At 45.9% G+C, this 26,367-nt stretch overlaps 1 protein-coding gene across 2 annotated transcripts in view; it reads right to left on the bottom strand.

Annotated features, from left to right (window-relative positions):
- Positions 1 to 26,367, bottom strand: part of AACS (acetoacetyl-CoA synthetase) — a 341,576-nt gene that overhangs the window by 24,263 nt on the left and 290,946 nt on the right. For both annotated transcript variants that reach the window (XM_069620120.1, XM_069620121.1), the window contains exon 17: positions 5,222 to 5,424. In XM_069620120.1, coding sequence (XP_069476221.1) covers positions 5,222 to 5,424 — 203 coding nt within the window. The remainder of the gene's footprint in view (positions 1 to 5,221; positions 5,425 to 26,367) is intronic.

Raw genomic sequence — 26,367 nt, 5'->3', positions numbered from 1 at the left:
AAAATTTCTATACTTTTAAAGGCAAATATTGTAGCAATTCCATGATCTTAAATTGTGTTAAAATTGAATCAGATATGTAATCTCACAAATGAATTGAAGTTTTAATCTTTCAGGGTTTGGAAAATAGTTATGTAATAATTGTAGAAAGTGTTATCATTCTTTTTATTCCCATTAATAGTATGAAATTGAGTTATGTAATTAATACTGTAATGAATGAATTATGATCGTACGTCTAAATTTTAATTGATTGTGTCTAACGGTTGTAATGGTTGTGTACGTTGTATTTTTTAAGGATTTTTATTCATCCGAAATAAAGAAATTACTTAATTGCTAATGCTGGAGCAGGGTGAGTTTATTACCTCTACCCTTACCAGAACCACACTTAATGTTGGAAGAGAAATATATACAAATAAAAATGTTCATGTTCTTTCATTAGCTTTCCCTATAGAGTAAAAACAAAAATGAACAAAATGTCAAGACGCTGGTTAACGAATTTTGCCGCAAAACGATAACAGCACTATAAAATCTATTCATAGGAATAAAAAACGCTCCCGCGACCAGGGTTTGAGCCAGTCCTGAAGAAGGCATGCCTATAATCTGTAGTTGCTGAAACCGGTCGACAGTGTTTGTGAATAGAGATATCTTACAGTTTTAGATATATTTGAATAACTTTTCTGAGAGTGTTTTTTGTTGGCAACCTCTTAAGAAATAATTGCTGTTTTTCAGGCATAGAAAATAAGGGAGAATAAAGAGAGTTGCCCTTCTTTTTCCCTCAATTTTTTTTTATAAAAAAGTCTTTGAATCATTTTTTTGAATTTTGTTTTGAATATTTGGGGATTTTATGAATGTGTGCCATTTATAATTTACCCTGAGAATTTGTATTTGAGAGGCACACACTACAGTGAAGATTAGGTTCTTCTTCATTATCCTCTTTTTAGATAGGAGGCACATCACCACTCACTAGGGATAAGCACCATATTTGTATAGGGTGAGTTTAGGGTTTTCTATAGGGTTAGAGTTATCTATACATTTGTGACTGAAAGTGATTCTTTTAGCTATGTGTTATACCGTTCCGTGGAATTGAAAGAATCAAAATACTCGTCTGGCCTCCCTTTGGTGACATAAAATTGATGAAACTGTCATCTGACTTTAGATATAAACAACCATATCTAAAAGAGAAAAGCATAAAATGAAAAGGATCTATAAGACAGATGATTGTACATTTTTTTAAAACATGGAACATCCACAGAAGACAGATAATGAAGCTATTTTTTGTTTTCTGATCATTTTCACTACATGTCTTGCTCTTTGGGGGTTTCTACTCAGTCTGGTCTGGTCACCCAGAATAATAATGTCCTGAAGGTTCTGCTTAACTCAACCCTTTCCGCCAACAAACAAAAATGACGACAGCCATGGTCACCCATTCTCAGCAAATGGTGTACCTGCAGCCCAAATGACTACTGGCCATTGCTAGTAGCCAGCAGCACCCATTCCCGCAACCTGAAGGGCATGCAGCAGATTTACGCTTCAACCAACATTCCAAGCTCCGATTCCGAACCTGAGGGAAGCCACACCAGCTCCTATTACCCCAATTACATGTGTATAGTGGGGGAATGCAGACACCCCCGGTGAAGTGCCAATGGAGACTCTCTTGGAAAACCTCACCAAACTCCACCTCACATGGGCTGATTTACCTATGACGAACAAGGACTCTGGGCCTCATTACACGGTAGGCGGTGGTGTAGACCAGCCGTTAAAGTTGGGACCCGCAAAGGGAATTTGGTGCTAATTACGGTACCGCAATTTGCGGTACCGTAATTAGCCCCTTCCCCATTCCCATTGAGCCCTATGGGGCAAACATGGGAATGGGGAAGGGCCATGGAGAAAGGGGGAATTACCGCCCCGCCAACCTTGCAATGGGGTGGTAATTCCCCTTTCCTCCATGGTGGTACCGGTATGGTAATAGCACCATGGTTTACCGCATTCCGTGTAATGAGGCCCTCTGACTCGACCCTCCAAGAAATCACCACCACCCTCACAACCAGCATCAACCGCTATGCCTCAGTGAAACAAGGCACACTCAAGCCTAAACCTTCCGCACCCTGGTACACTCAAGAACTCAACTTCAACAAACAAATCATCAAAAAACAACAGAAGACAACAGAAGACATGGCGAAAATCCTGCAGCTATCCAACCTCGCCCTGCTAACGGAACTCAGTGCTACATGCAGACAACTGATCCCCACTACCAAGGCCAATTACTACCAAAAAACCATGGCCAAGGACAACAGTTATGGCAAATCCCTCTTCAAAGCCATCATGCACTGCATCATGCCTCTGCCCGACCCACCCGTAGAACATGCCACTGAGAACTCCACTGCAGCAACTTTCTTTATCAACAAGATAAGCATGATCTGCCAAAAAATAAACCACATCATATGTGGACGAAATCCTCCCTGCCTCCGTACTCAACACACTTCTGACTGAAGCCCTCTTCCCTTACCTCACAATGAATAACAGCTCCCTAACTCAAGGAACCTTCCTCTCGACCCTCAAGGCTGGAATAATCCTCCCACTTCTCAAGAAACCAACACTGATAACGTCAACAACTACCACCCCATTAACCATCTTACCTTCCTAGGTAAGATCCTCGAGAATGCAAAAGCCACACGACTCCTCCATCACATCGAATCCAACAACCTCGTTCAGTCCAACCAATCTGGATTCAGATCCAGCTGCAGCACATAAATGGCTACAATCAAGGTGATTGACGACACCCTTAAAATCCTTGATGATGGCCATACTTGCTGCATGGTTCTCCTTGACCTCGCTACAGCATTTGACACAGTAGACCACTAGGCACTCACTGACAATCTACATCGCTGCATGGGGATCAGCGTACCTTGCTAATCAACACCATTTCTGACAAATTGCTTGAAGATCACCAACTCTACCCATCTCCTGAGGAGTCCTGCAAGGATCCATCCAGTCCCCCGGGATCTTCAATATTTACATGGAACCACTTGAAACCCACCCTCGTTACACACAACATTCACATCCACGAATACACAGGTGGCACACAGCTGTACCTCAAGATACCCTCCATCGAAGACACCCACAGACTCAAGTCCTGCCTCTCATTGATCTAGTCATGGATCTCCAGTGCTTACCTGAAGATGAACCACTCCAAGTCTGAATTCCTGCTGCTGACCAACAACACAGAACACCCGGATATCCAAACCTGGCTCTCTGCTATGAACCTCAAGGGCTTTACAGCCCAGCTGGCCACCTGCGCCGAGTCCCTTGGCTTCAACATTGACAGACACCAGTTTAGTACCAGCTTTCTCTGCTGCAGAAAATCAAGTCCTTCATCCTAGAAGACACATTCAGATCGGCTGTCCAAGCCTTGGTCCTCTCCCACCTGAAAGGTGGCAATGCCCTATTGGAAGACCTTTCCAATGGCAATCCTGGCTCCTCTGAGATATATCCTGCATGCTGCATCACAATTCAAAAGACTCAGCAAATTCAACCCTATCACCCCGACTCTCATCGAACTGCACTGGCTCCCTCTACAAGCCTGTATTCTGTTCAAATCCTGCTGCATCATCTACAAGGCTGTCACCCTGAGGTCCCCACGTTACTCCACTGAGAAACTCAGCATCTCCAGGGGCCTACAATCCACCTGTAGTAAGGACATGAGCCGTCTTGAACTCAGGAAAATAAATACAGAAGACAGGCCGTCTCTATTTATGACCCAAGACCCTGGAAAGATCCTTCCCATCAACATCAAACTTGCCCTGTCGCTTCTACAGTTCAGGAAGGAGATCAAGACCCTCCTGTTCAAGGAACGGCTCCTACCTAACACCTAGGTCAATTCACCATCCACGCCACACCCTAGCTGAGACTAGGTGATCTGATCCCCACTGTTTCCTCCCCTGGTTACTTGCAGATCCATTGCTACCAATTCCCTCGTCCCCTGTTGTTATACCCCCTCTCCCTTTTTTCTCTGCTCCCTAACCTTGCTCTTCCCCCAATGATTGTAAAGCACGCCATTGCTTCGAGAATCTAGGTCTGTAATCAAAAAATGCCCTAACAATAGTGGAAAAAAGTGGGGAAATCACTTTCATATAGTTTGGAAGAATGGACAGAGGATGGTAGAAGCCAAGCGTCAAACACATTCTTAAACCTACTTACAGACTTCTTCCCTTCTAGGTATGAAATGTAAAAAGCAGGTGATATGAGTGAGGATATACAGAGGGGTAGCGAAGAACCAGGTGGTGAGTGAAAAGAGGCACCCAATTCAAGATAATAGATGTGTGCCCACGGTGGGGTCTTTACCCCGCAGAATTCAGTGACTCTTGTTGTGGGGAATCAATCCAAAAAGACATTGGGCTTGGTCTCTGAATCCTGTTGCTCTGGAGCATTCCCAAAGAGAGGTTGACCCACTCCGGAAAGGGGGAGCGTATTACTCTATCAGCTCTACACAGCTAACCAGACATGAAAGGTCGGAATTCACAATTATCCATAGAAAAGTGAAAAGAAAATCTACTCCACCCAGATAAAGGAATTCCATTAAAGAGCCAATGAATCCTGGTCACTGTGGGATTTCTCCAGGCATACGCAATGCACACTCGATAACTTCCTATCCTCATACACAGCCCACAACCCTCCTGACCCACCCAATTTCCCACCCACCAAGGTTTACACCAAGACCAAAAAGGTGAAGTTGAAACGCTGGATCCAATGCAGTGCAACTCTCAGGAATCCCTTGGGATAGTGCACCATTCCATCGTGCTCTATCTTTCCTACTGCCAAAGCGGACCTACCGTATGCAAATCAGTATTTATCCTGCCCCCTCATGGACCAGACCAGTCATAACTGTAGTTCAAGCTCCCTCTGCATGGGGGCGCAAGCAAGCACAACAGGGCGAAATGGTAGCAGAAGTGGGATGTGGGACGGGGTGAACTAGAGGACCGGATAGAAACAGGGGCGGGGAAGTTCTGATTGAGGCATGCAATGTCTTCATGAATTGTGCAACATTTCCTGTGGCTAGGAACAATGCCTTCGGTTGGCAGAGGCATGGTCAGGTTTATAAATACAGGCTTAAATATTGTATGCAACAAAAGGACCATTATATTTCCTCCCGCCCAGGCACATTTATACCCAACATTAAATAACTTCTGACAGTGAGAAGTGTTTCCAACCTCTCTGCCTCACTTACTGGAATGCCCTTGGTCTCCAGAATTAGAGAGGGAATGTGGCGTGCAGATAGAGCCTTGCGGATCGCCTCCCTGATCCTCTTCACCAAATCTTGGCTGAACACCTCGTTGGATGCCATTTTCAGGAAGAGAATCACACGCTCCTCGCCGTCAGGTCGGTACTGGGGGACGCACAGGCTGTCGGATACCTCCTCGAAAGCCTCAACTGAAGGAAAAGACTCAAATTAACCCATTGCTTCCTACTTCTTTGAGCGAGTTGCAGAACAAATCGATTATCGGGTCAGGGGGACGAGCCACGTCTATCACAGCTTTCTTGACAGCCATAAAACTAAATATCCTGCAAAAACATTCTTTTTAATTTCATTGTTGTCACAAATGTTGCCTTGCCACTATGCATTCCAACAAACAGCATTTAATTCAGTAATTACATTAAAAAGACCTTTTAAAAGCCAGCACCAGGTTCATTTTCAAAGCCCACAAAATTGCATAAATGTGATCCAGATTATAGCCCACATGAGAATATATCTGGCGCTACCATTTAGAGTGTCTACCTCCGATGCAGTGAAAGGGCATAGGGCATAAAACAAAGGATCAGAGGGTTTCTGGCACCAAATATGCCAACTCGTCAGACTGTGGGGCAGTTGCAGCCTGAGGATTGAAGGAACTGCAGTGAGGGTCTTGCTGCTCTAGGTGGCAGGCCCATTAGACACTGGGAGGGGCTGGTTGCCCTCGGACATGACACTTGGGCAGAAAAACGTATATGCTTCCTGATGCCAGTCTGTGGATTCAAATGGGACGAGAATCCGTGCAACCCTGGACAAGATTATCGCCATGAGAACTCTGCCTGGCGCCCTCACTGGTAGCTGGGGGCGAGGACCACAAACCGTCCTTTCTGCTTAAATACATTTGGAAAAGAACCGCTCACATGTGCAAGTCTCCAAAGAGAGAGACCAGAGACTCTGGTGGGACTTCAGGTCTATGGATCAGTGGGGTTGACTGTGACAGACAATGGGGATGTATATATAGTGCTGCAAAGCCCTACAGCTACTCAACTTGAAATCCTTAAGGGCTTTCTGCAATTCAGAAGTGGTGGTTAATGGTAACAGCCTGTCCCAAATGAGGGTCAAATCAGCTCACTAAATACGCCCTACACCAAGGCTCGCCCAAAAGTGGGGTGTACTAGTTCCCTTTTCTATAAGGTGGTCTCTGGCCCCCCAAAGCACATTACAAATAATTGCACTCCGCTTCCCCTAAGTCTGCTTGGAGGTAAAGAAATGTGTCTCAAAAAGCAGCAGAACTCGCCCTGGGAGTGTGGCTTCTTTATCGCTTAATGCAAACCTATTCTGCCCAAAGTGCGGATTCAGCATAAATAATAAACCTTTACTGTACTTTTTATTACTTGCAAACGGAAGAGAACCTTTTAGTTTGTTTGTTCGCATATTTTATCTCTTTTAAAATTGTAAATGATTGTGTACTTTAAGTAAACAGTAATTTCTAGTGTAGCCGCATTGAGCATAACATAATTTGCGTTAAGCAAAGACTAATCAACATTCCACACTTAATATTTAGAAAAGTGCGATTTGAATCAGAGGCATCCATTTCCTCTGAACACACACTAGCTGGAGTTAAACTAGAATCCCCAGCAGGATTGTAGTTTCTGGAAGCCACTTCACCTCAAACTCGGCACAAACGCGCCACTGCTGAAGGGTCGGGACAGTCTGCGACAGTCCGCGGCAAGGACGCGCAGATTTACTCTTGAGGGCCCCAGCATCAGCTCTTGTGGTGGGAAGAACTCCTCTATGTCCTCCCATGTTACTTCTGGATTTGGATTCCTTAAGCAGAGTGTTGGCAGTGTTGGAAACGCTGCTTTTGGATCCTATCTACATCGTTCTGCAAGGAAGTCCTTTTTTGCTTCAAAGCCTCTGCTCCGGTCGCGGAGCGACGCGGAGTGAAGCAGAGTGTTGGCAGTGTTGGAAACGCTGCTTTTGGATCCTATCTACATCGTTCTGCAAGGAAGTCCTTTTTTGCTTCAAAGCCTCTGCTCCGGTCGCGGAGCGACGCGGAGTGAAGCAGAGTGTTGGCAGTGTTGGAAACGCTGCTTTTGGATCCTATCTACATCGTTCTGCAAGGAAGTCCTTTTTTGCTTCAAAGCCTCTGCTCCGGTCGCCGAGCGACGCGGAGTGAAGCAGAGTGTTGGCAGTATTGGAAACGCTGCTTTTGGATCCTATCTACATCGTTCTGCAAGGAAGTCCTTTTTTGCTTCAAAGCCTCTGCTCCGGTCGCGGAGCGACGCGGAGTGAAGCAGAGTGTTGGCAGTGTTGCCAGGGGTGCACGGGGTGCACGGGCACACCCTCAGTGCAGTTGGAACTGGAAACCTTTATGACCACGCTGGAGCCCGGCCCTTCTGGGCTGATTATGGGAGAAGTTTCAATCCTTCAAGGAGGAGGTGATGTAGCACACCCGCTCACGAGACAACAGAGGCGCATCCTGGCAGCCGGTGGAGGAGGGACCACCGAGCCACGGGCGCCCCCTATGGCAAGCAACGGCAAACATCGCAAAAGGGTAAGCGCCTCCACTCCTCCCATATCCCCAATAAGTACTGAACCCCTCTTTGACTGCTGCCCAACAAACTCCTTAAAAACTGTAATGAATGTACCTTCACTCATGCTAAGGCACGCAGCTTATGGTCCGATCCCGGCGGGTGATCACTATAGGCACACATTGCCAGATGGCTCTTCAAAAGGCGAGATTGATGTTGAAGTTGGCAGACGATTGCACAATAATGTGCTACAAACATACACAACTCACAGTCAAGAGAGCGAGGGAGTAGGCGAGCCCCCATGTGTTAAACCCCTACAAGTCCTGGCAGGTCTAGCAGTGGCAAACAACAAGAGGGGTCGAGCGGGGGGCTACAACACAGTGGAGGGGTGTGCGATCTACACCGCGGGAGTGCAAGTATGGCCCCCCGCCCGGCTCAGTTCCACGGCGAGCCCCGCGGACGCCAACGAAAATGACACAATCGCGCACGACCACATTGAAACCAAAGCACGGTTGAATCCACAATGTGGACCTGGTCTCGACAGTGCGAACCCATCAAGGTACTTGCAAGTAGAATCCAGCACCGCAAAAAGAATGGACCGGCCCAGCTCGGCAAACTTTTTGGACCAAGTCTCTAGCCCTGGGACAAGCTCTAACCGGCGGAGCTCGATCACCGTTGCGGACAAGGTCCTAAAAGACCTTATTGAAATTAACATCAGATTGGGAAGCCAACAGAGCTCTGAGAGCACAGCTAAACCTCCATTGTCCGAAATTATTGAGCCCTCAAAACCAAACGAACAGGAGAGCTGTGCCCCTAATCCTGTAAAGGTGAACGTTGTCTCCCTCCCCACCACCATAAGAGGAAAAAATCAAAAGAGCAACCTGTGGGCGAATACACTGACGAAAAGGAAAAGAACCGACTCCATGAACGACGATGACAGCGATCAGCTGCCAGTTTCACAAAAAAGACATGCGGATGTAAGTGACTCAGCTCTCCAAATCATAGCCACACATGATGGTACCTCTTCCTTAGTCCTAGCTGGTCCCCCCCTGTTGATTTGCGCCCAAAGAAATGCAAACTACACAGAAGGAAATACAAAGCGGATAAACTAAAGGTAAGCTCTCGAGAAAAGGCTAGTGCTTCAACACAGTATTTGGCGGAGTGTTTATCGAGAGAAATCACAAGAGAGATAAATACTCTGATAATGGCCGCACATACTACATCGATGCTGCCATATATGAAACTATATGAACAACTGAATGAGAACATCAAGGACCAATCCATGCTCCTGGCTATGCTAAACTCGAAAATGATAAACGTGGAACAAGAACTAAACTTAATGAAACAAGCGAAGCTAGACGAACATTTAAGAACTGAAACAAATGTAAGGATAATAACAGAGCACACTAAGAACAGTGCGTCCGATAAACGACTATTCGCAGAAGTAGCTCGTGAAGCCATTGGATTACTAAAACTTCAGAAGTCACACACTTCCTGTAAGTGGCTAGCTCCAAAAGAGAATAAAGACCCCTGTGTAGTGATTGAGGAGGTGACACAGGTTGTTAACACACCCAACCCAGACACTTGCTACGCATCTCTAGACTTAGAGAATGTCGGACAGAGTAACATGAAAGAGTCAAGGAGTGAAGAGAGTGGCGAAGAAAATGAACCCATGAAATGTAAACGAAAACTAAATCGACCCAACAATGTCACCTCCCTGAAAGACAAAGCTACAAGGAAAAACGGTGAAGAGCCATTGAATGAGAGAAATGCTTCATTAGACTGTGCATCTCGAAACCCGGAAGGTGACACGGAAATGAATCCATCTCAACTGCATGTTGAGCATCATGGGCTTGCCAACCACCTAACACCTGAGCCCTCCATACTCTCTGGTGAATGTCCTGACACACCTACCTCCCAAGAGGTTCTTAGTATGGCCGTCCAGAACCAAAATTTAGTGAATTCACCAAATGAGAAGGATGAAAACGGCTCTGGAAGTGAACAAACGAACAATGTGGCCGTCATCGCCAAAGAAATGTTTTCCATCTTTTCAAAATCATTAGACTCCAATGCAGCTACCAAAGCGAGGGAGGCCACAATGGGTAAAAAATCGAAAAACACGAAGAAAAGAAAAACCCAAACAAGATCAAGTGTGCGCTCCTTTCTAAGGAATATAAAAGGCTTTTGCACAACAATACCTGACAAACAAAACGTCGGCGTCCCAATAAAGTCCATCTCTAGCAACGTGAAGAACCCCTCAACAATTGATAAACTAAACAGCCAGGAAGTAACCAAAGCTCAACAAATTGAAGGGTTGGGAACCACAAAGGACACAGCCGGATCCCCGACCACTGAAATTCAGACTTCCTTAGAGGATCTCCTTGACCTCTCAACGTATGAAGACAGCGAGGATGATCCAGAAGTCGAGAATGTTGTGTCCGAGGCGGCTCGAAATAAAGACCACGCTCTACCAAGTGCTGCTACAAACATAGACCTCAGTTCAATACCGAGTAAAGAGAAATTGCTATCCTCGAAACACTATCAGCCTGATCACCTTATAAGCAAATCAGCCCCAAAATCCTGCTACATATCTGTGAAGAAGTCAAGAAACCAACCTAGATGCGTCACAATGGACATGCTGAGTCAAGCTGGAAGCAGGCCAACTTGTCCAGAAAACAGAGTATCAGAGTGCATCACGCTAGAAGCAAGAAGAGCCTCAATTATAGCCCTAAAGAAACGTCAATCGCTTGACATGTCTCGCACCTCTCGTAACACGGATCTCCTAAAATACGAGCCAAACCTCATAGCCCTGGAGGCTAAAATGGCCTTAATGGATGCTGACATCTCTGAAATCTCCTTATATGCCAGGAGTAAACCCGGATCTGAAATCCGGAAAAACAACAATCTCTTAGTCCAACGAACGTTGAAAGATCCATCACCACCCAAAAAGAGCCTCCATGATAAGTGCTCACTCGCGACTGAAAACACACGGTCTATTGCAAGACCTAATGTCGCTGGTGGAATAGCTCATGGTAACCAATTACGAAGTAATAAGAAAATGGGGAAATACATGCTACGATTGGAAAGAATTGTGAGAGAACAAGATGGTCTCCTCCTAAATAGGAAAAATGTGATGAGATTATTACATCACATTCCGCAACTGCGAACCATCACGTCCGACGACATTCAAATTGTGGAATTTGAAGATGAAAAAAATAACGACTGTGTGATTCCACACATAGCGTCTAAAATCATTTGCGACTTACTTCTGAATACTGGTGCCACAATGAATTTGATGGGGTTCGACATAAACGAGATCCAGAGTCACAAAGAGTCGGAACATCTGCTGGATAAACAACTGCCATCAAGAGTCAAAACCACACCAAGCAGCAATCCCGCATTACTAGCAGAAGACTCCTGCACAGAGACTAAACATGTCATCTTAAGGAGACTACCTGATGACGCTACCCTAAAGACACCGGACGAATCAATTGCAACAATAATGGGGCCTCTCAACTCTACAGGTGGGAGGAAATCCATTTCAGGATATGAAGATCTTGACTGGTCTTGGGTCGCCAAAACCATAAACAATTCCAAAAATAGTTAACGCCAAAAGTCAAACGCGTATGGCAACTTATGTATAGCGTCATGGAACACACGTGGGCATACGCATTTGTTTGAAGAAATCCCAAACGCCCTGAAAGACATAGATTTACTGTGTCTTCAGGAGACTTGGCTAACGGAACCTCCCATTGCAGATGGCTTTGAGATTGCCTTCAACACAGCCATTAAAGGAACCAAAGGACGCCCCATGTCAGGAATGGCAATTTTTGCAAAAATTGAAAGTGGAGTTCGCATACTGTCTGCAACCAATGTGTCTGCGTACCTACAGGTATGCAAAATACAACTACTTGTGAGACCAACGATGAAAGCAAATCTACTTATGTTGATAAACATATATTGGCAACACTTAGCTATAGACCTTGATCGATTTCTAGAAACCATCTCAGAACTCATTTGTAACAGCAAAAGAAATGATAAAGATACGCACATCATTATATGTGGAGATCTTAACATAAACTGTATGATTGATAAAACCGATACTGCGCATGACAAGAAGGAAACAAATGTCCAATTAGCCGTTGCGCGCTGGCTGTCGGAAATGAAGGCGTGGAACCTCCACATGCTGAATGGGCAAACAAAAGGAGACATTCCCACCCAACCAACTTGGCGAAGAATCCACTCTAGATCGATAATTGACTATATGTTTGCCGACGATTCACTGAGACGTGAAGTATCCCATCTAACCATTACCGAAATGGAGTTCAGTGATCACTGCATACAAAAGCTATACCTGAAGTCATACAAAAGCGAACGTGAAACCGTCTTGTCAAAATATCCTTTTGAAGTTGGACCGGGACGTAATCGTCTGAGACTCAATGCGAACAAAGTGAGCTCACTGTGCAAAGCACTGGGAGAAAAAACAGAGAAAGAACAAATTGAATACACAACTCTACTAGAGACCTACAGAGAAAAGTGCTCCGGCAATGTTAAAGCAGACTTCAAACAGGTACATGCATGGGATGCAGAGCTTAATCTAAAGAAAAAAAATCTGCGAAAATCCTTAAGACTGCTCAAAAATAACAGAGTCAGCAGCAACCTAGACAAGGCAAAACAACTGAAACAGACTTACAAGAATTGGCTAATCAGTCATAAACACATAATGGTGCAAAGAGATGCCGAACACATGATGAAAGCGCTCGCAAATAGGAACACAAACGACTTTTGGAGCTACTTGAATAATATCTCAACCCCTCAGGGTGCAATCACAAAATCCATGATCCCAGAAGATACATGGGTAAGCCACTATGCAGGGGCCTTCAATAACAACTCAATAAAGACCATAACAGCCCCATGTCAAGAGCAGGAATGGTCAGTTGTAATAAAGAAAGATGACATATACAACAACATTGTCCGACTGAGTACCTCAGGAGCACCTGGCCCAGACGGCCTAACCAATCAACACTTGAAACAATATCCAGACTTATGGGCAGAATTTTGTTACTCCCTGTTCAGATCAATACTACAGTCGCAAACTATACCTGCGTCTTGGAGGAGAGCCATTGTGGTACCGATCTTCAAAAAGGGCGACCGAACAGACCCCAAGAACTATAGGCCGATAGCCCTGCTTGACGTTATTGGGAAAATCTTTGCAACACAGCTTCAAATCCAACTACTCAAATGGATTAAAGACGCTAAAAGATACGACCCCCGTCAAACAGGATTTGTAAAAGGAGTTGGTTGTGGGCTGAACTTGACCATCCCGAACTTCCTGAAGATGAAAGCTATTCGCCAAAACAGGAAGATATATTTTGCATTCATTGATCTGTCTAGCGCGTTCGACACTATCGATCGAGAGTTGTTATGGACAAAGTTGAAAAAATGGCTTTGCCCGGAAAACCTACTACAACCAATAAAAGAATTGCACTCTAACACAGAATTCAAAGTAAGGCTGGACTCTCGTGGAACACTGAGTCAGCCCATAAAAACAAATCAAGGTGTGAAACAAGGCTGCCCGTTGGCAGCCACACTGTTCGGCCTATTCCTGTCTGACATTGGAGAAAGCTTTGAAGCTGTCACATCATTTCCCCCAAAAATTAATGGTATGCCTGTAAGCTGGCTGTTATATGCAGATGATATTGCTATACTGGACCAAACCCCAATTGGGCTATCTAGGAAGCTGGCTGCACTAGAAGGTTACGTAAAAGAAAACAAATTGAAAATCAATCCTGCAAAGTCGGAAATAATAATCCTCCAAGACCTTACAAGAAACAACAAACGGAATCCCAAAACTACACCGAAATGGAGGCTGTGTAACGACAACTTGAGATGTGTGAAAAAGGCCAAATACCTAGGAGTCTGGTTTAACAGTAACATAAATGATGCCCCCTGGATGGAGAACATCATACAAAAATGCAAACAACTAGCATGCCAAGGGGTCATCATAAACAAAAAGTTCGGAAAATTTTCCCTACTCCCAGTGTTAGCTCACTATAACCAAAAAGTCACCCCAACACTCATTTATGGCGCGGAAAGCGCCCTAGGAGCCCCTGCTACCCTGTGGCCACAGTTGGAAAACCAATACTGGAGACGAGTCCTGCAAATACAGAAAGGAATCTCGAGTGCGTGCGTCAGATATGAATTAAACCTTATCTCGCTGCAGGCACGTGTGTTATGGAACATGCTATCCATCTATCGGAAAATAATCATAGAAGACTGTACTCCGCAGTTTAAGATCTTACAAGAAGCGCTCAAAGGCAATTCCGAAACCGTGCTGTGCAGATTGGCAGCTGGCTGTAAAAATCAGCTAACGCAACTTGGCACGGACCAACTCACACTGCAAAACAACCCAACCCATGTTAAGAAAAAACTATGGGAACAGGACTGGTGTCTAACAGTGGATGCGCGAAATCGTCATAAACTGTTTGATGATGCACCCACTGAAGCCAAAGACCGTAAACAGATGCTGCAATACTTGATAAAGACACCCAACGCTCGACACAGAATGACCTACATGAAATTTCGTTTAAATCTATTCAACACAAGAGTGAGTCAAGCGACAAGAGCACGAAAAGCAACAGCAATGCTTAAATGTCGCTTTTGCAATAAACAAAATGAGACTCTCAAACACCTCACACTGTATTGTGAAAGTCTAAAAGACCTTAGATCTGTTCACTTAGGAAGCCTGGTACTACAGTATGACACATTATGTGGAGAGGACTTATGGCGCAAATTCCTCAATCCAAGAGAAAAAGAAATCTTTGGGTTAACAAACTTTCTACAAAAACTAGAAATATTACTCAAAGTTGGATAAGAAAGGCGACAAACAGTGGGCCCCAAGACGATGGTGTACCGTAGAAATTGTGAGGCGAATTAGACCCAAAGACCAGCCGCTCTTTGTCGCCTGCTGACACCACGGAACTTCTCCCCACACTGTGGGTTGGGCATGGGAAATCTCTTTTCAAAAAGTTTTGTACAAACTAAATGAAATAAATATAAATAAATAAATAAATAAATAAACCTTTATTGAATAAAGACAAGACAGAGAAACACGGAGATCTGAAAAGTAAAGAGGCTAGCACTATTGCAGGTGTTCAGTTTACTACTTATGAAATGGAAAAGGGTTAGTAATTATGAAATGTACAGTATGCTCGTGTATCTTGTGACAGGGTGCGAGCCACACATAGACTACCAGAAGCAAGAAGAGTTTATTTTCCAACAATGTGTCACAGATGGCCCAAAGAACACCCAACTCTCAAAGACAGTTCAATGGGTTTTATTAATGTCTTTAATACGGTCTCACTATAGGCTGTGTTCTCTCTCATCTCTCTCTCTTTCTCTCTGTCTCTTTCCTTTGCTACTCTCTCCTCCTCAGCAACCCACCACTCTCCCCCCACTACTCTATACTCTCCTCCTACCCTCTTGCACACTCTCCTTTACACTTCTCTCCTTTTCTACTCTCCACTACACACTCCTCCGACTCTACACTACCTCCAACTCTACAATTAGCCCCATCCTATCACAGTCACACCTTACATTCTCTCATTCCCCTTTCTCACTCATCCTTACTTCCCTACACTCCCACCTAGTCTCATTTTCTCAACTTTCTTACCATGCACTCAGTCTCACACCCAAGCACCTCTTTCTCTCACTAACCAACAAGTCACCTGGCACACGCGCTCTAATCTTTCTCCATGCTCTGCTGCAGCAGCCTTTCTCCACCTAGCTTCTTGGTCTGCCTTCTTTTTCCTAGACCTCGTCGGAACAACCCAGACTCCCCCGTTCTTCCTGGGTCGCCTCACTCTCCCAGTGACCCATCCGCTCAGCTTCCCCGGGAAAATTGCTGCATTGCTTTTCCCTTTGGGGTGCATTACAGAGAGAAAACATCCTTTAAGCCAAGGCCTCTTTCTGAACCGGTCTGCCGGTGTCTTGTAATGGCAGCCCACTATGCGAAAAGTCAATTTTTTATTTTTTTTCAGTGCAAGATTGATTTTTTGACTGCCGGTCCTCAGGAAGCAACATTCTGTTTTCTCCCTGCTCACCGCCACCACCCTCGCTGTTGGGTTGTCTTTACCGTTCCCCGCCTCAAAACGTTCTTGTTGGGGGAGTTCTAAGTAAGAAGAGCCAGAAGCAGGTAGGTATGTCACGACTGTAAGTGGTACTTAACAATTTCAACCATGCACAGGTAAAAGAACAGGCACTTGGGCCCTTCCAACTCCCACACCCCGCCTCTGGGGCAGGACTGGCTCTGGCAAACACTCTGGTAGGTCTCCAAAACAAGGTTGTCAGTGGTCTCCATCCCACCTTAACATGGGGAAGTCCCTGACACAGTCACAAATAACAAAATGAATTGTAGAATATTCTTCCAGTCGCAAACATTTCCAGCCAAGAAGTGTATCTGCCCACCCCAGAAATCTATAACGTTTTGGGAGAATAGCTCAGTGGCAACGTGTTTACCTTGGAAGCAAAACGACACGGAGCAACACAGGTTTGATTCCCGGGGCTGCGCTTAGAAACCTCTGGGTATTAAGCGCGTTATAAATAACCCATCATATCATATCATATAACCTGGTCTGTCTTCAGGGTGTCTGTTTTGCAGAGTTACGGAATGCTTCTAAGCTGAGTACGATGTCAAGCCTTCCACGACCAGTATCCTAGGAGCTTGAACCATTCTGCAGGTCTCCTCCAGGAGATAGAGGCACTGGGTGAGTCTTCAAAGCACTGACCGATTCTCCTGGGCTCTTGGTGGGGCCTGTGATGCTTTCCGTTAGTTCTCCACCTCCCTGCTCTAGGGTTCTGAGGCCCAGGACAACCCCTCATTCACCATCATGAGTATAAGATTCCCTGAGATGGCACTGCCTCATACCTCCTCCCGCCTCTAGTTCCTCCCCTGAATAGACCTGGTCTGCTGGAACCTCCCTGCTCCCTCTTTCTAGAAGGTGACCCTCTTCTCTGTCCACCTCCTCATATACAATGGTGGCATCTAACTCTCTGGTTTCTGTGTCCGGCACGGATGCCAATGCCTTCCACCTCCTGGTATGATGATCTCTGCAGGGTTCCTCTCCTCCATCTTCCCCACACTCTCAGTCTCTGGATGGTCTGGAGTCCCCGCCCACCCCCCAACCTCCTCACAAGTCTCGCTTTTTCAGATCGTCTGCCTCATTAACTCCCAAAAACCTCTTCTCCCCCAACGACAACTCCCTTCCTCCAACCTCCCCCAGAATCAACCTCTGACCTCAGGCACTCCCCTCCTGATCCTCTCTTACCACTATCTGCCAAACTCCTTCATCCAACTCCTATTGGAACATGTGCTGAATCCTACAGGCGCCTCACTAATTTGCAGCCTAAAGTCTCCTCTCAGGTGGTCAGCGAAGGGCAGAAGCTTCCTGATCTTGGGGGTGGAGTTCTGTGGGAGGATCACCTGGGAGGAGAAAAGGCCTAGGGGAGTCAGAAGGAATCCTTGGGATGAGACACTGTATTTGTCTTCTTCTATGAATGCCAAAATATTTAATGGTTTTTTATAATAACCATCTTACTGTTCCACCAGATAAACATACGAGTAGGGGTGAACTCAATCATACATTTCTAAGCCTGAGGAGAAATCAAAACCCTTCTAAAGTTTGGGAATCCTGCAAAGCTGAAAACCCCCCTAATACCCAAAGAGGCAATCAAAGGAAATCTGTAAATGACATCAGCGTAAACAAATGGCCTTCACCTGTACAATCAAGTCTAATGACAAATTCTTATAGTGTTCCTTTAAAGAATGTTATACGGAACACACTCTGGTTTAATTGTAGAACAAAAGAAATATGAAAACATAATTTTTCTATTAGGGACTTCAAATCCAATAATTCCATGGGTACAGGGACGAAGAAGAAGGCTGAAGAGGAACATTGCTGCAGGAGTGGTCAGTTCACTTGTGCAGATGACCCACACCTGAGGGAGACTGGGAGGCTTCAAAGGCCCCCTCAGATGCATGCCATAGAGAAGGAGTTGGCGTTATTGGTGGAGAGTACAAGAAGCCTTAAGCATAAGCAACGCGGTGCATGCTGGCAGATCAGGCAGAAGCTGGAGGAGAGAGAAGACATCGAGACCATCGCCGGTCCTGAGAGGGTCTTTACCCACAGAAATCTGAAGTGCAGAAGTCGTGGAGACGGAAGCATGCAGAAGGAAAGCTTTCCCCTGGGGCTGCAGAGGCTGTGCAGCGGGAAGTGCACAAGAGGCTGTCTCGGGTGGCTGGCGTGCACCAGAGAGCCTCAGGAGCAAGCGGAGCTCCATTTGGAAGTGGCACGGGTGAAGGCAGAGTTACCAAAGCAGATTCCCGGGTCGCAGAGAGCCACAACTGCAGAAGTCCTGTGAGCAGCGAGGAGAACAGAGGTACACGTCTGATCCAGTGAGTTCAAAGATTGTCAGTGACCCCAGAGCAATTTGTCCACACTTACATATTGGAAAGAGGCACTCCGAAGGTGCACAGCACTCACATCGAAGCAGAATTAGGATGAAGCAGCAGAAATATTACTCGCATGTCACTGAAAGTAAGTCACCCGTTACTTGTGAAAAACAAACTATTGTAAAACAGCAGAAGCAGCATGAACGTGTAGGTGAAGCGGATTCCCAAGTTTTTTTTTAATGCCAAACCATGGAAAAGAAGCAAAACTATAGCAAACCGAAATCCAATGACTGTAATTTTGAGGGTGTGAGTCAGTGGAAAGATCAACTACTTGTTGGGGCAACTTTGTTAAGAGTTGATGGTAATAAGGATTGCCCAAGCCAAGAGAAACTGAAACCAAGACATATACACACTAGCCAATATTGCCAACAACAAAAGTAGGGCTAATGCAAGGTATATAAACTCTGAATCCTGTTGCCCATACTGTAAACATTTGGTATAAACTGGGATACACACATTGTCAAAACCAGGGGAGAAGCAAGAAGAGAACCTATGCCTAAATCGCTATCAGTCTTTGGTTACTCGTGTAGTTGGGAAACAAGAGTGGCAAAAAGGCTGCCCTTCTGGGAACAGATATCCAGAAGGAGAGGAGCATCATTTTGCAGAAGAATATTAAATTCCGGCCGGCACACCCATAAAGGCACACACAGTAAGGCTTGGCTCCTGTCTTGAGCCTGTCCGAAGCCGTACGGGCCGCGAGCCCGCCATGCTGCCCAGCCGTCTCTACTGCCACCAGGATTGATCCAGCGATCTGGTAAGCAATTGGAACTGTTGTCCACATTGCTATGACTGCCCTGCCCAACACGTCCCTACTCGCGCCTGCACTCCTTCTGCTATCGGGCACGCTGTGTACTCCCACTCCACCACATAACCAAATGGTGTTCCTTCACCACCCACACACCGCTTGAGCACCTCTAACTACCTTGATCCACGCGCTTTCAGCACCTCAGTTGGACACCCCACCGCTCCGCTGCAATCAATTGCCTACAACAATATGCTCGCCCATCGCTCCGGACGGCCCCCCACTATGTCAAACTGTTAACGCTGCCTACTGTATGCACATTGTTATGTATGTATCACTATTGTATGTTCTTCGTTATTCTGCTGTATTGCTTCTGCCATTGCATATTTACATATCAATCCTCATAGCGTGTACTTTATTCTTGTCAGCACTGCCTTGCGTGTATCGAGCCAGGCAACGGCAAGAATGCAGAAGGTCACTGTGCAACCACAAAGCCTGCCGACCAACCCGTGCAAGACCAGATGTTACAGGACTATCTTCAGCGCAGAGCAGTTGGCCAGACTTGAGCAGGAGTACTGCGAGCAGCGCTACCTGTCCCGGGCCGCACGGTTCCAATTGGCCACATCTCTGAGTCTGTCTGAGACCACAGTCAAGGTAAGCCCACCATCTTATCGACAAAAGGCTAGCATGAGGTGTGGACATCACAAATCCAGTCATGGGTGGTTGGCTCTTCTAGGTGCCGTGAGCTACAAACACAGGGATGAGTGCGTAGAAGGGATGAGTGCGTAGAAGGGATGAGTGAGTATATGGTGGATGAGTGGATAGAGCGGATGATTGTATAAGACCTGATGCTAAAACCTGACCTGATGCTAAGAAGCAGCTATTACACGAATGCCGCGCCAGTTGCACACATAGCCGGTGCTCACACACACCTTTGACTCTTTCCTCTCTCTCTACTGACTTGAACTTCGGTTCCCAAGGGCGTTCAACCTACCAGCGCCTTCAGACCATACCAATGGTACATAAGGTGCTTTATAAATGCAAAGTAACATAACATAACATACAACAACTAAACAAGGACATTTATGGCAGTTCAAAACAATGTTGATTGAATTCAATATGTAACAGCAGTCTCTTTTCAGAACCTGGGCAAATTCCCCTTTTCTTGTTTAAACGTGATTCTGCTTCACATTTCAAGAAAGAACACAAGAAAATCCAGATTCACAACAAAAGTTCCAATACAGTTCGATGCAACTTCAACTTATCAATTGAAAGTTCCAAAACTAAAGATATAATTCTCTTCTTCTTTAAATAGGTTCTCAGTTCTATGATAGCAACAATGATTGTCTCAGTCTGGATGATTTTCCCATTTAACAACTTAAAGAAATACAACTTCACTGTAACACCCTTGCATGGCTCTTTCTCCGGCACCACTAACAACATAAATTGTCTTTGTCAAGACCACCTTGTAGCACTCCTTCAACTTCCACTTGGCCTGTTTCCATGCTAGGCCAATTATCTCCAAAGGATAACCATCCGGGAATACTACCCTGCCCAAACTGCTTTTCACTACTACCAGTGCTTTTGTGGTCAATGCCAACTGACAGGAGGTTACAACAACTTCACAGCATTCAACAGATTCAAAAAGTTCAACAACTTTTCAGGGAAACCAAGATTCCCATTAATGCTCTTTAATTGATTGATTGATTGTTTATTTGTAGTGCGCGGCCAAACCCTCAGGTAGCTGGGCGCAAAAACTTGTGGGCCACATAGTTACATATCGTTTCACGACAAAAGTGCATAAATTCAAAGTTACATCGAATAATACAGTACGTGACAGGATAGGAGTGCAAAAGGCAGTATAGGACAGGGTATAGGACAGGGTTACAGGGTGGTCCAGAACATTTATGGGCTAGTATAGGCAGTAGGGATCTGCAGAGCGCTGATCAATTAGCAGGCGGTTAAAAGGTACATTAGACAGAGAGCCATGATTTCACCATAGCTCTAATAGCTCTAATAGAGAGAGGAGAGTGTACCAACAATGAGCAGCCAGAACTGGGAAGCTAGAGCCTCCTGCCGTTTTTAGGTTAAATTTGGGAATCTGGAGTTGGTGCAGGTACGGTGTTCTGGTAGGTCTGGATGAAGTATGTCTGGTGAATTTGTCAGATAAATATCGTGGGGCGGTCAGAGACAGGCACTTGTGTGTGATTACAAGGGATCTTAGTTTGATTCTGTCTCGGATAGGTAGCCAGTGGGCTTCCTTGCTGGCTGTGGTGATGTGAGCTTTGCGTGGGAGGTTGAGAGCGCATCTTAGGGCGTTATTTTTCAAGATCTGAAGTCTGTTCAGATTTTTAGTGGTGGTGCCGAGGAAGAGTGAATTGTAATAGTCTAGCTTGGATAGTATTAATACTCTAGCTAAGGTTAGACAGCTTGTGGTGGATAGGAATGGCCTACAGGCCTTAGTAAGTTTGTTGATGTAGCTGGTAGATGAGATGGTGGCATTTATTTGTCTTTTCAGTGATAGGGTGGAATCTAGGTACACACCTAGTGGTTTGACCTCTTTAGAGACTTTTATAATATTGCCATCAATGATGAAAGATTGGTATCTGGTGTCCAATTTGTTGAGGCGTGCCTGAGAGCCTACGATGAGCAGCTCTGTCTTGTCATCGTTAAGACAAAGGCTATGTGTCGCCATCGAAGCTTGGATTTCTAGGTAAATTTCATTGAGTTTAGCAACGTCTTCGTCATAGTGCCCAGTGAGTGTGATGAGGATCTGGGTGTCGTCTGCATAATTTGTGTAGCTGACACCCAGATCGTCAAGACGGTCAAAGAGAAGCTTAGTGAAGATGTTGTGAAGTGTGGGAGAAATTCAAGATCCTTGGGGGACTCCACAATGGATTGGGACAGGGTCAGCAGCAGCTGAGGGGGCGAAGACCCTAGTCGACCTATCAGACAGAAATGACTGAATCCATTTGGTGGCATTCTGGGAGAATGCAGCAGCCGAGGAGAGGTGTTGTGTGAGGATCTGGTGGTCAACCAGGTCAAAGGCAGCGGATAGATCCAACAGGAGCAAAATGGCCAGATTGCCCTTGTCTTTGGCTTCGTCCATTTGGATTTTTAGATCCAGGAGGGCTGTTTCGGTCCCATGTCTGGGTCTAAAGCCAGATTGTCACAGGCCTAGAAGGTTATTGTCTTCCAAATGTTGTTGTATTTGGAGGTAAGCCACTCTATCTAGTATTTTGAGAAGAAAAGGTACTGTCATGATGGGTCTGTAATTCGTGGGAGTGTTAGGATCTAGACTGGGTTTTGTAAGAAGGGGCAGGACCCAGGCTTCTTTGAGATTGTTTGGAAAAACTGAGTTCTTAAAGGAGGAGTTGATCAGCGCAGTGATAAATGGGGCTAGTTCTTTGGCTCCATCCTTAATGACTGAGGCCGGACATTGGTCGCCTTTGCAGTTAGAAGGTTTAAGTGTGGAGATTATCTTTACAACTTCATCCTCGGTGACTGGGGAGAAGTAGAAAAGGGGGCAGTCGGGAATGGTACTTCTCTTGTCGGTGCTAGGGTGGTCTTTAGCAGGGATGGTGGCTTTTTTAGACTATTTTAGCTTGTAGGAGGGCAATTTTGTTAGACAGGGCTTTTTGGATATTATTGCACCCGGCTTTATCCTTGATGCAGTCCTCAGTGGGTGGTCGTGGTGATTCGAGCTCTCTTAGAACCGAGAATAGTTCTTTTGTGCCAGATTTGGCGCTCTGTATTCTCAAGTTATAAATCTCTTTTTTAGCGCTTAAGATGGCGGATTTGTAGTCGGAGGTTGCCAATGAGAATGTATCTTTAGTGGTTGGGGAAGGTGCTTTTCTCCAGTTGGTTTCTGCCGCTCTTTTGTTCTTGCGGAGATCTTTTAGTTCTTCTGAGAACCATTTGTTGGTGTGGGCAATAGGTTTGGCCTTTCGTTCTTTGAGAGGGGCGATTTTGTTTAGGGCAAGTACCAGCGTGTTGTTGTAGAGATCTACCAATGCGGTTGGGTTGTCGATCTGAATAGCCTTAGCGATGGGCGTGAGGAGGGGTTTAAGGTTGTCTAAGGTGATGTTGCGATTGTTTCTGGAAGTTATTTGGGGTGCAGTTTTAGGTGAGGTTTTGGGTATCGTGAAGGTGATGAGGGGATGGTCTGTCCACGCGCAAGGAGTGATGTCAGTCAGTGAGAGGTTGCAGTTGGTGTTTGCTAGCCAGTCTAAAGATCTTCCTTTAGTATGTGTAGGTTTGTTGATGTGTTGGGTTAGGCCTAAGTGAGTGATGGTATCATTGAGAGAGGTGGCCTGGCTGTCATTGAGTCCCAGAATGAAGTCACCCATGATGATGATTTGTGATTTGGGTTTGGTGTTAGTGGTAAGCAAAAGCGAGATATCCTCTTCGAAAGTAGACAGGGCACCTGGAGGTCTATATATAATGTGTAGGAGAATGGTTTGGGTGTTAGATAGTGGAAGTTTGATGGAAAGGAGTTCAGCTGAAGGGAAGGAGGTGTTAGTTACTTCTCTGAAGTTGAGGTTAGATTTGGCAATGAGCGCCACTCCCCCACCAACTCTGGTTTTTCTGTCTGCTCTGATGATGTTGTAGTTGTCGGGAATGGCTAGAGCTAATGAAGGCCCAGCTGCTTTGTGGAGCCGTTCGATGATAGCGATGAAGTCTAGGTGGTTGGCCGTGATAAGGTCAGCAGCATCGGTGGCGTGGGCTATCAGTGAGCGTGCATTGATTAGTGCACCCTTAATAGAGGTGGTAATTGGGATGACACTTGTAGGTGGTAGGTTATGGGAAGTTGTGCAGTCCTGGTACACTGATGGTTTGATGAGAGTGGTCTGCAGTGAGTGAATCTTGGGCTGTTTGGTAATCAATGTGGTGGACTTATGCCTCTGGCTGGTGCGATAGCTGAGTCTAGTATTCCTCAGAACAGTGGGGCAGGCTGTGTCCAGATTAGTTGTAGTGGGTATGTTGAGGAGGCGTGAGCCTAAGCAAGCGTTTCTTAGAAGTGTGGGGCATGGCATGAGTGGTGTTGGCGGACAGGCAAATCTGTTTATCCAATCTACTGGTGATAGGAGTTCAGGGTAGCGTGGGCGAGTCTTGTTGGTGCAATTCCATGGTGGGGGGTTATGGAATAGTGGGAGGATTGTTGCCATGGCCAGCGTTGCTCTCCTTAGAGTGGTCATCTGGGAGGCAGGTGGCTGGTTAGTGACTAGTGAATGGCTAGTGACTGGTGAGGCCTGGGGTCTGTGGTCGCGTAGGTGCAAGGTCGAAGATGGCTCGGTCAATCAGGTACTCGGTTAGTAGTAGCTAATAATCACTTAAGTCAATGGTGGAGAAGTGTTAGGCAGTGTAATAATGAAATGCAGGATGCAAGGCTATCTATAATAGTGATGGTAACTTGCAAGGTGGGCATGACATGAGCATAGTGAACAACAATATAACAGCAATGGTATGAGGTGGTTCTGACAGATGGTGGATTAAGCATTGATAGATGCAGGCATTATAAGCAGCAATAATATAGCAGTGTAGCAGTGGTTATGCCGAGGAATAGCGTTCACTCTTGAACAAAGTTGATGGCCGCACCGGTGCGCCAAGTATAGGCTAGTTTAACAACGGTGGCACGCTGGAGAGCGATGGTGCAGGCTGCTGATAGGGTGGTCATAACATGGGCACAATTGGCAATTTGAACAGGGGTGTATTTGCAGTAATTGTTATTGTTATTTTGCATTTATATAGCACCTTATATACCATTGGTATGGTCTGAAGGCGCTGGTAGGTTGAACGCCCTTGGGAACCGAAGTTCAGATCAGTAGAGAGAGTAGGGAGAGTCAAAAAGGTGCGTGTGGGCACCGGGTATGTGTGCAGCTCGTGCGGTATCAGTGTAATAGCTGCTTCCTAGCAGTAGGTGTGGTGGTTGAGAGATCAGGAGTATGTGTTTGTTCTGGCAGGATTTATCCAGAGCGGAGGTGGCTGCGTTAGGCCTGAGGAGAACGCCTGGCTGAGGGGTGTGCAACCAGAAGTGATGGGGAGTATGCGGCAGATCAGTTATACGCCCCACGCACTCTAGTCTGCCCCACACACTCCATTCCGCCCCACGCACTCCAGTCTGCCCCACGCACTCCAGTCCATTCCACGCACTCCAGTCCATTCCACGCACTCCAGTCCATTCCACGCACTCCAGTCCATTCCACGCACTCTGATCCGTTTCATGCATTCGAATCTGTTCTATTTACTCCGATACGTTCCGAGTAATCTAAGTTGTTTTATGCACTCCATCCACAAATTTCACCCGTACCATCTTCATACTTCATCCGTTCCATCCACATATTTCACACGTTCCATCCACATACGTCGCCAGTTCCATCCACATACGTCGCCCGTTCCATCCACATACGTCACCCGTTCCATCCACATACGTCACCCGTTCCATCCACATACGTCATCCATCCACATAAGTCACCCGTTTCATACGTCACACATTCCATCGACATACGTCATCCATTCTATTCACATACGTCATCCATTCTATTCACATATATCACTTGTTCTATCCATATACATCATTCATTCCATCCACTTATTTCACCCGTTCCGTCCGCTCTGCGCACTCAGCAGCTCTACGTACTCATCCACTCTACACAATTGTTTGCTCCACGCAATCTTTCGCTCTGGGCACTCATCTGCTCTATGCATCTCATCCGCTCTACGCCAGTTGTCCGCTCTAGGCACTCGTCCGCTCTAGGCACTCGTCCACTCATACACGCTCAAACGCACTCGTCTGCTCCATACACTCGAAGGCTCTACCCACTAGTCTGTTCTACGCAATCATCCACTCTACACACTCATCCATTCTTGCGCACTCTTCCGCTCTGCACACTCTTCCGTTCTGCACACTCTTCCGCTCTGCTCACCCATAACGCTCTGCTCACCCATAACACTCTGCCCACCTATCCGCTCTCCACACTCATCCGCTCCCCGCACTCATCCGCTCCCCGCACTCATCCGCTCCCCGCACTCATCCGCTCCCCGCAATCATCTGCTCCCCGCACTTGTTCTTTCCACGCATTCATCTGCTATATGTACTCATCAGCTATACAAAGTTGTTCGCTCATACGCAGTCATCCGTTCTATATACTCATCCACTCTATACACTCATCCGCTCTATACACTCATCCGCTCTATATAATCATCCGATCTGCACATTCACCTGCTCCAGCGTTCTACACACTCTTCCGCATTTCCACACTCATCCGCTCTACACCCTCATCCGCTCTACACACTTATGCGCTCTACATACTCATCTGCTCTTCACTCATCCGTTCTGCACATTAATCTGTTCTAC

This window comes from Ambystoma mexicanum, chromosome 10, assembly GCF_040938575.1.
Source record: "Ambystoma mexicanum isolate Mex_15411 chromosome 10, UKY_AmexF1_1, whole genome shotgun sequence".
In the NCBI taxonomy this organism is placed as follows: domain Eukaryota; kingdom Metazoa; phylum Chordata; class Amphibia; order Caudata; family Ambystomatidae; genus Ambystoma; species Ambystoma mexicanum.
This window is presented reverse-complemented; position numbering and strand designations above follow the sequence as displayed.